The sequence below is a fragment of the Larimichthys crocea genome, chromosome XVI (genome assembly GCF_000972845.2).
Source record: "Larimichthys crocea isolate SSNF chromosome XVI, L_crocea_2.0, whole genome shotgun sequence".
NCBI lineage: Eukaryota > Metazoa > Chordata > Actinopteri > Sciaenidae > Larimichthys > Larimichthys crocea.
Window position 1 is genome coordinate 3,317,594 of NC_040026.1, and position 13,677 is coordinate 3,331,270.

A 13,677-nucleotide genomic window follows, 5' to 3' on the forward strand; every position below is an offset into this window, starting at 1 on the left:
TTTCAATATGACAGTTCAATCTTCAGACATGCCAAACTTAAAAGCTTCATATCCAGTGTTTGTGAAGTGTGCAGTCGTTTTAAACATTTGAGCAATAATGACCAATGCAGTCATTTTTCTGCTGAGAACATTGTATTGGTTAACACATGCAAAGTCTACGAAGGACCAAAATACTTTAATCCATTTATTCCCAAATTAGGCATGCAACGTCTACGGTTGTCCTTTTTTTTTAGCAAATGTGTCAACATATGGATGCGTGGATGTGTGTAGATGGTGTTGCAGAACACTGTGACATCACTGAGCTAACAGCAGCTACAGTTCACAGCAGCTTATTTTACTGTCCAAACATAAGACATGACCCAGAGTTGATGCGGAGCAGCCGGAGGACATCAGAGATCAAACAGGAAACATTTTCTCCAAACAGTGTGATCCAGTTTCACCTTACTTCTCGTGGGTGATTGAGCACAAAGTTACATAGTGTGAGAACACACGTATGGGCTGCAGAGTGGATATGGGACACCATTCACTTGATAACACATCAGTGTAGCAAAATGATTTAAAATCTGTTATTTAATGGAAGAAAAGGGACACATTGTTGCATTAAGTTTGTCTTCAAACATTTGAAAGTGCACTTTTGAGAATTGGGTTTGACTCCGGGCAGGTGGGAAATTTATTAGTACATTTTGAAAAATTGCTGTGTTGGCAGTAATGGTCTATACCTGTTTCAAGAGATCCAGGTGGACTCATTAGATCCCTACCTACAATCATGTCTTTGTGTGGAGAGTAGCCAAAATGGGCTTATAAAGCCATTTCATCTGGCCAGTGGGTATAATAAATTCATACGGAAAGTTTAGCTGCTGTTGGTCAGTCAGATCCATACAAAATAAGAGCAGAATAAGACAAAACAGTTTAACTGTTGTTTAATTTGTGCACATACATTGTTGTGAATCTACAAGTACAAATTCTGATAGTTTTACCTGTACAACAATACCTCTGATACATTTTAAGCTTCATAAGAATAGAAAAACATGAAAAGCCTGTAAAACATGCTGCACATAGAGCCTTTGCATTATTCACATTCAGACACCAAATACATTGTATTTATACACACATTTCAATCCAGACGTTGTGTCATATGGATATTTATAACTGGCCTGAAATAGTAAGATGATATATTTATTTTACATGGTAAATAAAACTGTGAAAATGCTTGCTGTTGCATTTATATGAGATTCGCTGTGAGTCATTATAAGCCTGACATTGTATGTAAGTCATTGGATGTTTATATTGTAAATGTGGTAGATAACTGTTTATAACCTTTGAAGACTTTTATAGATGAACTGTGGCAAAAAGAAATTATTCAGTTATTTAGAGTTGAAAGTGCTTTTCCTTTTTAATCTCTGATTCTAAACCTACAGTATACAGTTTATTCCTTCCTCTCGATAAACAGTCTGGTTTCAATGATAACTGATCAAATGCAGTTCATGTACAAAAAGTTGCAAAATACATTCTGGTATTTTCATGAATTTTATGGAACTCCCTCATATATTTGAGAATTATCTGAATTCTCAATGTTCCTGGGAGTTCACCTCACTAAATTGCATTAAGTTTCAGAAATTCCATCACCAATGGGGCAAATGCATGGGTGGATTAACCTGGTTTGGCGACCCATCACAAAGACTTTGTCGCTGGGCCCCTGTTGACCTCCTTTCCACACTCAAACCACCCACCCACTGTGCAGTGTTTCTACCCTGTTGTCTCCAAGTTCCAATCAAAGATCCCATAAAATTACCTCCTGGAATTGTTTCTTCCTGGAAAACAGTGCATTTGCAGTAGCAATATATGCAGTGGAAACCAAAGGTTTGTGAAGGCCGTGCGGCATGTGTTGTAACAATTCAGCTGCTAAGGCGCTCCATGCTCGTCAAACTGCCCTTCTGTCCATAATGATTGGTTTATACCCAAGATGGATTCTTCACTGTCATGATTAAACAGTAAATACATCACATTAAGGAAGTTAGAATGTCACTTCACAGGGTCTTTAAGTACAGTGCACACATTAGAAGTCACATGGCAACAAAGTATGAGACCAAACAGTACTCTTTATAGTTACCCCAGAATTTACAACAGTGAAATTTCACATCAAAAGAAATTAATTCTGAAGGAATCACTGGTCAGTGACGTTGCTTCTAGGGGCTGAGTCAATCCATGCTAACCTTTCACTTCAGAGTCAACTTGATGCAGAAAGTTGTGTTGTTGGTCAATAGCTGACAGCGCTCAACTTTGAGTGAACCTATGGGGCCAGAGAGTCCAAAATGGAAGAAGATCACCCTCCTATGTTGGAACTTGTCGACAGGAGTTGTATAGATCACCATCTACTACATCAATGCTGCTCATGTGACATCGTCCCTAACAAAAATTAGCAAGCTAGGAAGATAGGAGATTACTCTTGAACGAAATAATGTATTATCCCAAGAACACAATACCAAGGGTCAGCCCTATATCACAGTCTATTTTTTGATAACTTTCCTGAAGGGGGTATTAACCAGGACCTGTAACCCTGTACGCCAACTAGTTTGAGGCAGCTTTACTTTGGAAAACACACCCTTTGAGTTCAATGTAAACAATGTCAACGTTTTAACACAGGGCCCATTTATAGGACAGGGCCACAAAACCCAACTTGGTCGATGTTGCAGTTTAGTGGTTCCCTAACAAATTTGCAACTAGTCAAATTACCCCAAAAAGTAAACCTGGGGTAGCTGGGGGTCTTGCCCCTAGGCACCTTTACCCAGTTGTTAATCCAGCTTCGGAAGAATGCTTTTCTTAATCACTGTGAGTCTTCCCCAGGTGTTGCACCCATCCATGTTTGGTACCACCAAGTACCAACAAGCCAAAGGGGATCAGAACTCACTCTCCTCTAGAATCTCTTCCATGGTCTCCCCAAGCGTTATTTCACCATCACTACTGGATAGACTCTTCCTGGTGAGAAAGTCAAGCCCTGGTGTGTCACTCCCCTTCAACCCCTGACATTTAACTTCTCCTAGCCCCCCAACTCCTCCACGTACAGCCACCTGAAGCAGATGCGGGTGTATGGTGGAGGTGCCGGCTTCGTCATAGGAGTCACTCTGCCGAGAGCCCTGCGGACGATGCCCTCTAGTGTGCTTCCACAGGTGCTTGAGGGGCACACCCCGAAAACATCTCCTGACCTGGAAGTGGTTGGTGAACAGGAAAACCTGCCAGCGCTTCTTCAGTTCAGCTTGGACCTAAATTCCAGTAAAAACAAAGATGTCATTGTAAGTCAATCTAAGTATATACTGTAGCTATATATATATGGACAACATGGTCACCAGTTTAGTATAGTAGTTTTTAATTCTGATTTGGTCAACAATTAACTAAGATTGCTTTCTGGTTAAAATATCTAACTGGTAAATGCTCACTACTTTTGTCTGACTGTTGTTTATTGCTGATCAGGTAGGATTCACTGGGTTATGTTGAACGGTTGCGATGAAAACAGCAGCTTGCTGTTTGGTCTCTTTAAGTTGGGGCATGACTTAACAAGTTTAGAGTGCACATTAGCTATCCTGTTAATAGGCACATACAGTAGTAGATGTTCAGATACTGAGATGTTATAGGTATTGAAGTATCATATTAATGTATGCATAAATCACAACTTGGTAATAATTTAAACTAGGTAAGTTTGACTTACACACATCTGGTTCTGACCACTATTGAAACTATGTGATAGACAGGCTATGGGTGTCACTCTTGTCTATGAGGAATTGACTGCTTTCTATATATATGCTGTGTTGAAGCCTTTGAACATTTACTGAACCACAGAGTCTTTAAGATGTTCCCTTGCTGCAAGTTACTATTTAATTATCTATCTTAAAAGTCTGACAGCGTCCTGAGGGTTATTGAATAATTTTCTAAACATAGTCATACATGTGTAATGTACATACAGATACAAACAGAAGAAGACACATACCTCTCCATTAGCAAAACAGTACAGAACAGCAACCAGGAATCCCTAAAAAGTAACATATTACAAATGATGGTTAATGTGGATTTAGAACAAAAGTACTCTTGTCAAGTATGTAACTCACTTAACAGCTGTTACCTGAAAGGAGCTGAGGGTGAGGTTGATGAAGTTTCTGGCGTAGCGGCTGTCGCTGTCCATACATTCATCTATCAGCACAGTGAAGACCACTTCATGAATTCCCAGCAGAGGAATCAGTACCAGTGTTGCTCTGGCCAAGCTGAAGGACACAACGTAAACATACAGTGGTGCATTATGATAGACTGCACGGTTGTATAATTCACATTGGGACATGACTCAAAGAGCAAAGGACAAAACAGACAAGAAAGCAATGCTCTGTAATTGTATGCAGGAGCTTCTCTCCTGTGGGGACATTTATGGTAGAGAGGCTGGAGCTTATGCGGGTGACATTTGAATTTGTGCTGAACATGGGAGTGATTAACATTTAAATGTTGAACCAGGAATCTATTGTACTATTTAAAGGTGACACTTGGGAAATAACTGTCAAGGTCAAACATGTTTCCTGACATTTGGACTTGTTACATTAGTGAGTCATGGCAGGGGAAAATACCTGTATCTGTAGTCGGTAAATTTCACCTGTTCTGCTTTCAGCTTAGATAGCAGCAGCATCAGAATCTTGATGAATATGAAGAAAATGACCTGCAAAACACATCCAGCTCAGATTTACAGTAAATACTGTGAAGAGAACTAGTGACTTGGTGGCTGTCAAGATGAAATTTACATGAAAAAATGTGCATCTGAGAATGAAAGTCACCAAGAAATTAGTAATCAGTCATGGTTCTAACTACTAAGCTCTACATCAGCTTCGATATCACATGGCCTCACAAGACAAAAAGCGTTAAATGCGGTATGAAATCTACTTGATGGTTGGCACCAGAGGAACAAGACTCACAGGAGCAACATGATGCATCTGTAACTAACGTGATCATCAGGTTGACTAACTGTACTGTGGTTCTTGCAAAGGTTTTCGAGGATTGGTTCGGAAACATCTCTTACCAGCACTGACAAGGTTATCGGGCCTCTTATTATCCACCAGAACCATCTGTTCACATTTGACCAGCATCTTTGGGGCAAAAGAAGTTTAAAGATCAAACAGTGAAGAACATCTCAACTGATGGAAAGTGTTTATTATGAGGTCTGTAATCAAACACTCACCCTGCGTTTTCATATAAAATCTTCACCACTGTCCATGGTGTTACGAACAAGACCGGCGTTCCTGCAGATGTAACATGTCATGAGTTCATAGAAATGAATTGTAAATGTATACATTATATTATCTCATCATCATCATCATCATCATCATCATCATCATCATCATCATCATCCTTCCTTATCGAAGTGTTTTTGGCCAATTGGTCTCAGTGTTTCTGGGTTGAATTGGTGATGTTCAGGGTTCAAAATGTTGTGGCATGTCTGCTGGCCAATACAAAGTATCAAAGGACAAGGCTCCTATTATTCTAGATCATTCTTCTTTCCAACAAATCTTGTGAAAAGACCGAAACCAACACTATCTGACTTTCCTACCCTGTCTGTGGCTTTTAGCCCCAAGCCCCTTTGTTACCATAAATCTTCAAAAACTCACAAATTCACAAATGTTACCTAAAATTTATTTAGAAAACATTGGGACAACAATGGAGCTCTGTGGCAGAAGGGAAAAAGACACACATAGACACACTTTACCCCATCCCAGCAGCATGTACTTCTTCAGCAGACGCCTCTTGGTCAGCACAGCTGTGAAGAGCAGCGTGTGGAGGAAAATGGCCTCCACCAACAGCCAGAAGTAATTACAGGCCACAAAGTATTCCATGCACACGTTGGAGAATTTGCACATGAACATTATCTGTTGAGAAAAATGTGTGTTTAGTCTGGCAAATAGATTAGCTGATTCAAACTACTTTTTTAATTAAAATATATTAAATAAGCAATCAAATATGTAATTAATAAAGCAGTATTTTGGGTACCGCAGAACTTGAGTAGGAGTGCCATCCAGGGCCATCCTTTGGTCGGGTGGAATACATGATGTATGTTATGATTTCTTTTGAAATGACAGCCATGGCTCTCAGGATGAAGGACACAAACAGATTCATGTGAATGTAGTTCCTGGTACAGTGGAGCCTCCTGGTAAGACGATACAGGAGCAATTTGAGGAAGGCATTGATCTGTACTTCCTGTGAAACTGTAAAAGCATTACTGAGGGCAGATGTCATAACTTAAGAGGGAATGAAAAATGATTGAGGTGTACGCAACTACATGGAAATGCTTCCTGGGTTTTATAATGTCATTTGTGATGACTGATCACCCTCACAGTTTGGTAAATATCTCATCATGCTCTTCCTAGCAGGCCATCTATAATACTGTGAAACCATGCATATCATCAGTGTACTTCAAGCTAGTAAATCTGTCTCATGCCTTATTGATTGTCTATCAGAATGACAAATAGAAGCTGCATCATGACAAGTGGAGGCCAAAGTGAAGGACATATAGCTGTTTTTAATTGTCAGTGTAGCTTTGGCAGCGGTTGCTTTAGTGCAGCTTTCAAGACTGTTAATCTCCAACCTGAATATCCTCCAATGAAACAGTCTTTATAACAGATAATAAAATGAAAATAGCGGGGCAGAGATGCAGGTACTCTATCATGAGCACACGACTTTACCTAATTTACAGCTACAATTAACTTAGCAGCACATTTCGCCACATTTTAAAGACTAAAATGTACCATGTGGAGTTGACTAAACACAATATGACGCATAGATAGCATGCCTGTTTGGTAAGTATCTCAATCACAATGCAGATGAAAGGATACATAGTTTGACAATATTCTGCTAAGTGAGAAGTTGGGCGTCACGAAGTGCCAACAAAGGCAATTAAGGAGAAGACTGCTAGGAATCATGCATGGATGTAAACAATGTAGGTTCAAATCATCCAGAAATCACCTGTGCTCATGTATTAAAGAAAGGGAACCATTCAACATGCTTATTGACCAAACGTCTAATACACAACCCAGAAAAGTTATTTCTAGTTTATTAAAACTTGAATCTTGGGTTCCATTACTCACATTGTACTCACCAAGTTCATTGTTAAGTCATTAAATTACTAAAAAGAAGTAGAGGCAAGCAGTTTAAAATTAGCTCCAAGTGAGCAAATAACTTATTTGGAGGAAGACAGATTGACCCACTGTACATGCCGCAGTTTTCCTGTATGCCGATGATGATAACAATTATATTTAAAAAACTAAATACTGATAGCATGTGAATAAAACACATGATAATATTGTCTGAACCCCTTAAATTTCTGTTTCTTAGTTGGAGTCAATATGTTGGTGTTTTAATTTTTTTAAGTTAGTATGTGAGTATTTGCACTCCAGGGCACAATATGATGGTGGTGATCCTCACAAGTACGCGGTATAATACTTGGCTGTTGTGGCTTATTTATTTACAACAAGCAATGACCTTGGTGAGTTATACCAGAAATGCATTGCATTTATGTTGCTTGGTACACAAGTAAGATCCTCTATGTGTTAAACCAGAACTGAATTTATCTGCCCTTTCTCCACACAAAATGTCCACTTTTGTCTGCATAACATTCAGAAACCCTTCTACTCCCATCCACTGACCTCAACATGCCCATCAGGAGAGTGGCCAGTGTGAGGGAGGACAGGGACAGGGAATAGCCAATGACAGAGATGAGCCTGAGGGCTGTATGTCGAGGCATTTGATCCTCCTGGACACACACATATGCACACACACAAGGAAATTGATAGAACACAACACCTGTTTAGATGTTTCTAATAAAGACAGATGTTTTAGCAGAGTTATAAAAAAACAATCCCTGATGTTTATGGGGTACATAAGAAACTACAAATCCCCAAACACACACCTTGTTTTCAGTTTCAACATCTAAGTGGAGCAGAAACTATGTATTTTCCCCTTCCTCTTCCTCACCGTGTGTTTGAAGTAATGATCCTCCTTACATTCTGAATCATGCCTCCAGGGATTGGAGGAATTCTCTTCTTGTCGCCATCTCCCATTTTCTAAACATTCTCGGTGAGCCCTCCTGGAGTCGTCTGCAGGTAATTGAAAGATACATCGATCTGCATGGTTTCTTCTGTCGATACAGTCAGAGGAGAAGCTGGCTGACTCAGCAGTTAATCATTTTAATCTATGTCGGGAAGTTTATTTTTGACATTATAATACAGCTAAACCTCAACTTGGATGGGTAAGACCACTTTTCTATTTGAAAAAAGTTTTTAATTAAATTTTATTACCTCCTCCGAAGAGGTTATGTTCAGGTGTGTTTGTTTGTCTGTCAGGAGGATGAAGGAAAAGCTACTGGCTGATTTTAGTGATGGTTTAACGGTGTAGCATGGGTCATGAGAAGAACCCATTACAATCTGGAGACGATCCAAATAACGGAGTGGATACATGATTTAACATCAATGTTATGTTTATAGCAAAATTAACTGAATTCATAACACAAACTTGTCACACACAAACTAATTAAAGTGAATTGTGTGCCATGATTACATGACTGAATAGACAAGAAAACGTGGCCAGTATAAACATCACTGTAAAACAGAATACTGGACTGATATTAAATCACCAATGTTAGATTTTCCTGCCTCCTCTTGGTAGGACAGCCAGTGCAGTACATGAATCACTGCCAGTCATGCTGTTGGAAACACAAATGTCTGTGCTAATTTTCACTTCAATCCATCCAATAGTTTTTAAGTAAAAAGTCAGGAGAAATCATCATCTCAGAATCATTTTTTCATCCAACAGTAGGCCTATGGAGTGGATCAACCAGCCAGCTAATGAACATCCTGGAGCTTAACGTGTCTAATGACTGATTAGAGATGACTAATTTCATTGAGTTCTTCTCAATAGTGGCAGCTGACATGGCCAATGGCAGACTACTGCTGTGCATTTCCAGCATGTTTAAACATTTAAATGCTCTGATCCTGTGACGAGTCATGTGATTCACTCAGGGATCAGTTCACTTGAAGTCAATGAAGAAAAGTCTGAATAGAGGCCATCCATATAATGTAGTCAAAGCTACAATGACATTTATTTCTAATTCTCGGCCTTATACATTAGTTGTTTTTGAAGTGAAGTAAACATAACATTTACCCTTGCTGATCCACGGTAAGTAAGAAGGACAGGGCACCGACACATTCCCAGGAGCTGAATGGGGCCAACACACGTAGTTGTCAAACGTTCCTTTACAGTAGATTCCTGTAAAACAAGAATTACTAGGATTTCACAAAGATAAACACAATCAGTATCATTAACATTAGAACACCTGACAGAAAGCTCACCAGTTTCTGAGAGCGTGCTGAGAGTTCTGCTGCAGTTCTCTAAGTATTCGGTCCGTTTGGCTATGAGACCTTCAAGCTCTGAGCCTGTTACCTGCAAGTGAAAAGATCTTATTGGAATAATCTGAAAATTTAAGAGAATGCTGTCAATATAGTATACATTATTATTGAATTACTGTTCATTCCTACAAAACTGTGGCCATTTAACAATTATATTTTTCATTCCTCCAAAGATGATTATGTAGAGTATTAATAGTATCATGTAAATCACCGCACTTATAACGGTGTTACAGTCAACGTTACTCAGTTACTTAAGAGCATAAGTGGAAAAGTCGCCATGACCTCCTCAGTCCTGCCCCTGGGAAAACAGCGTCCATCTCCGCCACAAAGAGTCAAGTCGATTTCGCTGTTTACCAGTGTTTACCAATGACAATTATGTGACGTAATTTTGATACTTGAACTCAATGACTTTATAGCTTTCTTTTACGGGGGAAAAAAAGCAATGAATCTGGATGTGGAAAAGTGGAAAACTCCTGCAGTGAGAGCCGGGTAGGTCGGTAACTTTCACAGTGTCTTTGCCACGTTCACGTTCTATAATGCACTGTGAGTCAGAATCTCTCACATCAGACACATCATCCATAAGATTAAAAAGACAGGGACAATTATGGAGGAGACATTTTTTGATTTAGAGGATATCTAGTGTAAACACGCTGAAAAAAAATCACAGTTATCACAATGTTAAGGTGTATATTTCAGTGAAATATATAAGTGATTACAAAAATACAAAGTCCATGGCTTAATTTTCTGTGTTTGATACCCTAGGAATAGTTTAAAAATAGATATACTGAAATATTGAACGAGGTCCTTCTGGCTTTTAAGCTGTCTTTAAATCCATCACCAAGATTTACCCGTGTTTACCATGTTTCTGCTCATGGAGCTTTTTATGTCTGGCAGAATTTAACATGAACTCTGTTAATCCATGGCTGTAACTGTATGTAGCACTGTGTTTGCATCAAGTTTATTTCATCTGGCAACCCGGAGCGTCGACATGGGCAGTGAGCAGGATCACACTGAATCTCACAGGACAAAACCCAAACACACCGTCCAACATACTGACTGTAGTATTGTTGTCAAGGAGCTTGTATTTTAATTTAGCATACTTCCTTGATCTCTGATGACAGAGCATGACACTTTTATGATTTAATATAGCATATATCTTACATATTGTTCATTTAATATTATTGAATTATTTAATAATATAGAGTAAACTGAATGAGTAGTGCCTTCAACTTTTTAAAAAAACATCAGGATTTAACAAGAAAAATAAAAGTAAAATAGAATATCCTAATCTACCGTCAGCTATAAGACCAATGCCTCATTCAGCTGAAATTCCAGTGCCAGTTTTCAAACAACTACCTCCTCTAGAAGATCTGAGTGATGTTGAAGAACGCAGTGACAGCAGTGAAATTCACGAGGATTCAAACAAGCAACAAACAAGCACATATCTGTTAATTACAGTATGTTTCATATTTTTTAAGAAAACAGGATCCTATAGCTCAAAAACTTGACCTGATAGAGAAAAACTGAGATCATTTTTGGATTCCGCACCCAAAAATTTGTTGAAAACAGCTGTCAGACCTAACTCAACAAAAATTGTGTTCCCCAGTGTTATCTGTAATTCTGGCAGAAGTGCCTTGGAAAGAAAGCGTGTAGGGAGTGCATGAATTCATATTGCAACGCTTTAATTTTGTCATTTGAGACACTGAAATAATAAACAAAAAGACACGGAACAAACGAAATAAAGAAAGGAGAGCCGCTGGCTGGGAAGTATTTAGTTAGTTAAACAACTTAATTTGATGCATTAAGTGGCCTATTGGTAGACATTAAACCAGTGATTGAATGTAACAACAATACAATATATAACTTGAGAATATCTATAGATTCTCACTTTAATTTAATTCAATTAATTATATAATTTTACCGTACATTTGCTCACTGACTCGTTTCACTGCATCTGCAGCCTCTGGCTGGATGTTGCAGTATTTGTATTTATCCACTTGGTGGGGATATTTAATAAGGACCACCTTCACTTACAGAGGGGCCATTTTCACCTGCGTCTAATCTGTAATTGATAGAGGCAATTTATCAAGCTCGCTCTCTGTAATAGTGTCATGCCTGTAGCAACGCAAACACACCTCTCCATTTATTCATGATGTTGAAATGATATGAACAGCGTGGGTGTGTCCCTGACTGAAGGCATCAGCTATCATATTAATTAACACTCAGACAGGATTCTTCTCTAATTTCCTGTCATCTGGAGACAAATTAGCATTTCCTTTCTTTGAAAAACAAACTGCAGACCCCGACTGCCACCTCAGTTATAATTTGTCGTCAGGGACGGGGACAGTAGCTTTCCTATCGCAACCAAACAGCCCCAATCTTCACACCTCAGTGAGAAAGCAGCTGAACTCTGCAACCACTTTGTGTTCGTTCGACTGCCTTGTGGCTCATCCGCCACCTGTGCCACAAAGATTTCTCATGTGAGCCGGCTGACAGAGGACGATTCAGTCCAGTGAAGCTCGTCTTGTCAAGACCAGATCGGTATCACCAGTGAAAGAAGGACAAGAGCTGCTGTCTTCTCTGCTCAGAAAACTCTATTTCATATCCAGCCGCAGACTAAACTCCCTGATGATTCACTGTATTATAATGCAGAAGATGAAAGTGAATTTGCACAAAACTTATAAGAGCTGTGTGATCTCATATGTCTTATATTTGTAAGTGTTTCTTTGGCCTTTTTTTCCCTTTATCCCCTGAGAAAACATCCCACTCAATAGATTAACAAAACAGATACCAAGTTATTTTTCAAGCATGTCACACTGTAATTTTTAGATTTCTGTAGTAGACTTCCTGCGTCCCAGACTCCATGAGAAAAAAGAGAAATTTAAGATAAAAAATAGAATCAGCTACATGCTGTTCTGTTTCACAACACAACAAATCATATAGAGAATCTTTTGAGGTTAAAAAAAAGAAAATGAAATGTTGACACTGAGGAACTTTTAACCAGACGAGTCCATCTGTGTCAGGCACCACCAGGTTTGACCTGTGACCTGCTGTAAAATCTAGGTAATGCTCAGACTTGAATGTAAGTTCATCATAATGCCTAATACGTGTGTGCATGCATATGTGCTTTATCAGTATTAGTATAAATTTACCTGGTGGTTGAAGGCAACAAATGAGAGTAAGAGCAGGAACGTTTGTCCTGCTGTTGTCCGGTTCCTCTTGTGCCAGGTTGGCAGCAGGGTTGGCATGGTGCTGTTTACATCGAGAGCAGCTGGTTTCTGGTTTTCTCAGCTGGTTTTCCTCCTCATGCCCCACTCCAGCACTCGCAAGGCCCCAAACTCATCCTCATTTTATCTCCCTTTAGAGCGGCTCTCCTCGTCCTACCACACCAGGTGTAGTTGATTTGAAGTCGAGTTGGCGGTAGGTTTATTCAGAATTTGGAGGATCGTTTGCAAGAACCGAAAGTGTTCCTCTGCAGTTTGTGATGCTTGCTGTAGCTGTTATACCACAGCTGCCCTAAGTTTCCACAAAATCCTCTTGATCTTTTACTTTTCCAAGAATCCAATCCTACGTTATGGCTCTCTCAATGAATGATCTTTCACTTCCTCTTGACTTCATTTGAAAGGTTATCATAGATGAATGTCCTTGGTTGCAGTTTCAGTCCTCCTGTCCATGAAGACCTCTCAGGCAGTGACGGAGGTAGATCTGCTTGTACTCCCTATAGACACAGCTCAACTGAGTGCGCCTGTGGATCCTCACCGACAGATCGCCTCTCCCACCCTGTCCTCCCTTAACCAATCAAGATAAGACCTGGGAGAGCCGGCTACATAACTGGACTAACTTTGTTGTCCAGGAAAACTGATGACACAGGAGCAAATGGGAACACTGGCTAGGTCTAATGTACCAACAGCCACGGTGAGCACACACATACTTCATGTGCATGCACATATATTAAAAATCATAATACATGCATATACACAGCAGCAAATACCACCTGTAGTGTAGACAGAGCAGAAAGGCACTGCCCCCTTTCCTTCTGTTTAGCTATCTCACACAGTAACTGGGCATCACCCAGGATTTCTGACACTAATGGGGATCTAGTGTAAACTAACAGCACCGAAACTAAACACAGGCAAGCAAATGGGAGAGCAGGCGGGCAAAGCTGCCTGCACAAGCCTCATGCCCTGCAAGACGCCTGTTGCACTACGTAATTCAGGCAAAGAGCTTTTATTTATGCGTCCATTCCCTGTTA

General features: G+C 39.7%; 1 protein-coding gene across 1 annotated transcript; it reads right to left on the minus strand.

Annotated features, from left to right (window-relative positions):
* Nucleotides 1–905: 905 nt before the first annotated feature.
* On the minus strand, nt 906–13,086 carry glp2r (glucagon-like peptide 2 receptor). The gene is made up of 13 exons (XM_019271399.2): nt 12,578–13,086; nt 9,369–9,459; nt 9,181–9,285; nt 7,996–8,117; nt 7,668–7,774; nt 6,016–6,172; nt 5,735–5,894; nt 5,210–5,270; nt 5,051–5,117; nt 4,605–4,693; nt 4,115–4,253; nt 3,983–4,024; nt 906–3,260 (listed from the first exon to the last, which is right to left on the minus strand). Exons 1-13 carry the CDS (start codon nt 12,671–12,673, stop codon nt 2,898–2,900), a joined length of 1,599 nt encoding a protein of 532 aa, XP_019126944.1. The 5' UTR covers nt 12,674–13,086; the 3' UTR covers nt 906–2,897.
* Between the last annotated feature and the right edge of the window lie 591 nt (nt 13,087–13,677).

What these genes read in the sequence shown, in the direction of transcription:
- glp2r (XM_019271399.2), bottom strand. Translation starts at nt 12,673, where the DNA reads ATGCCAACCCTGCTGCCAACCTGGCACAAGAGGAACCGGACAACAGCA. An exon ending in CTCCTGATGGGCATGTTGAG is followed by an intron (nt 6,173 to 7,667) that starts GTCAGTGGATGG and finishes TCGTCTTACCAG; the next exon opens with GAGGCTCCACTGTACCAGGA. An exon ending in CGATAACCTTGTCAGTGCTG is followed by an intron (nt 4,694 to 5,050) that starts GTAAGAGATGTT and finishes TGTGTTTTGCAG; the next exon opens with GTCATTTTCTTCATATTCAT.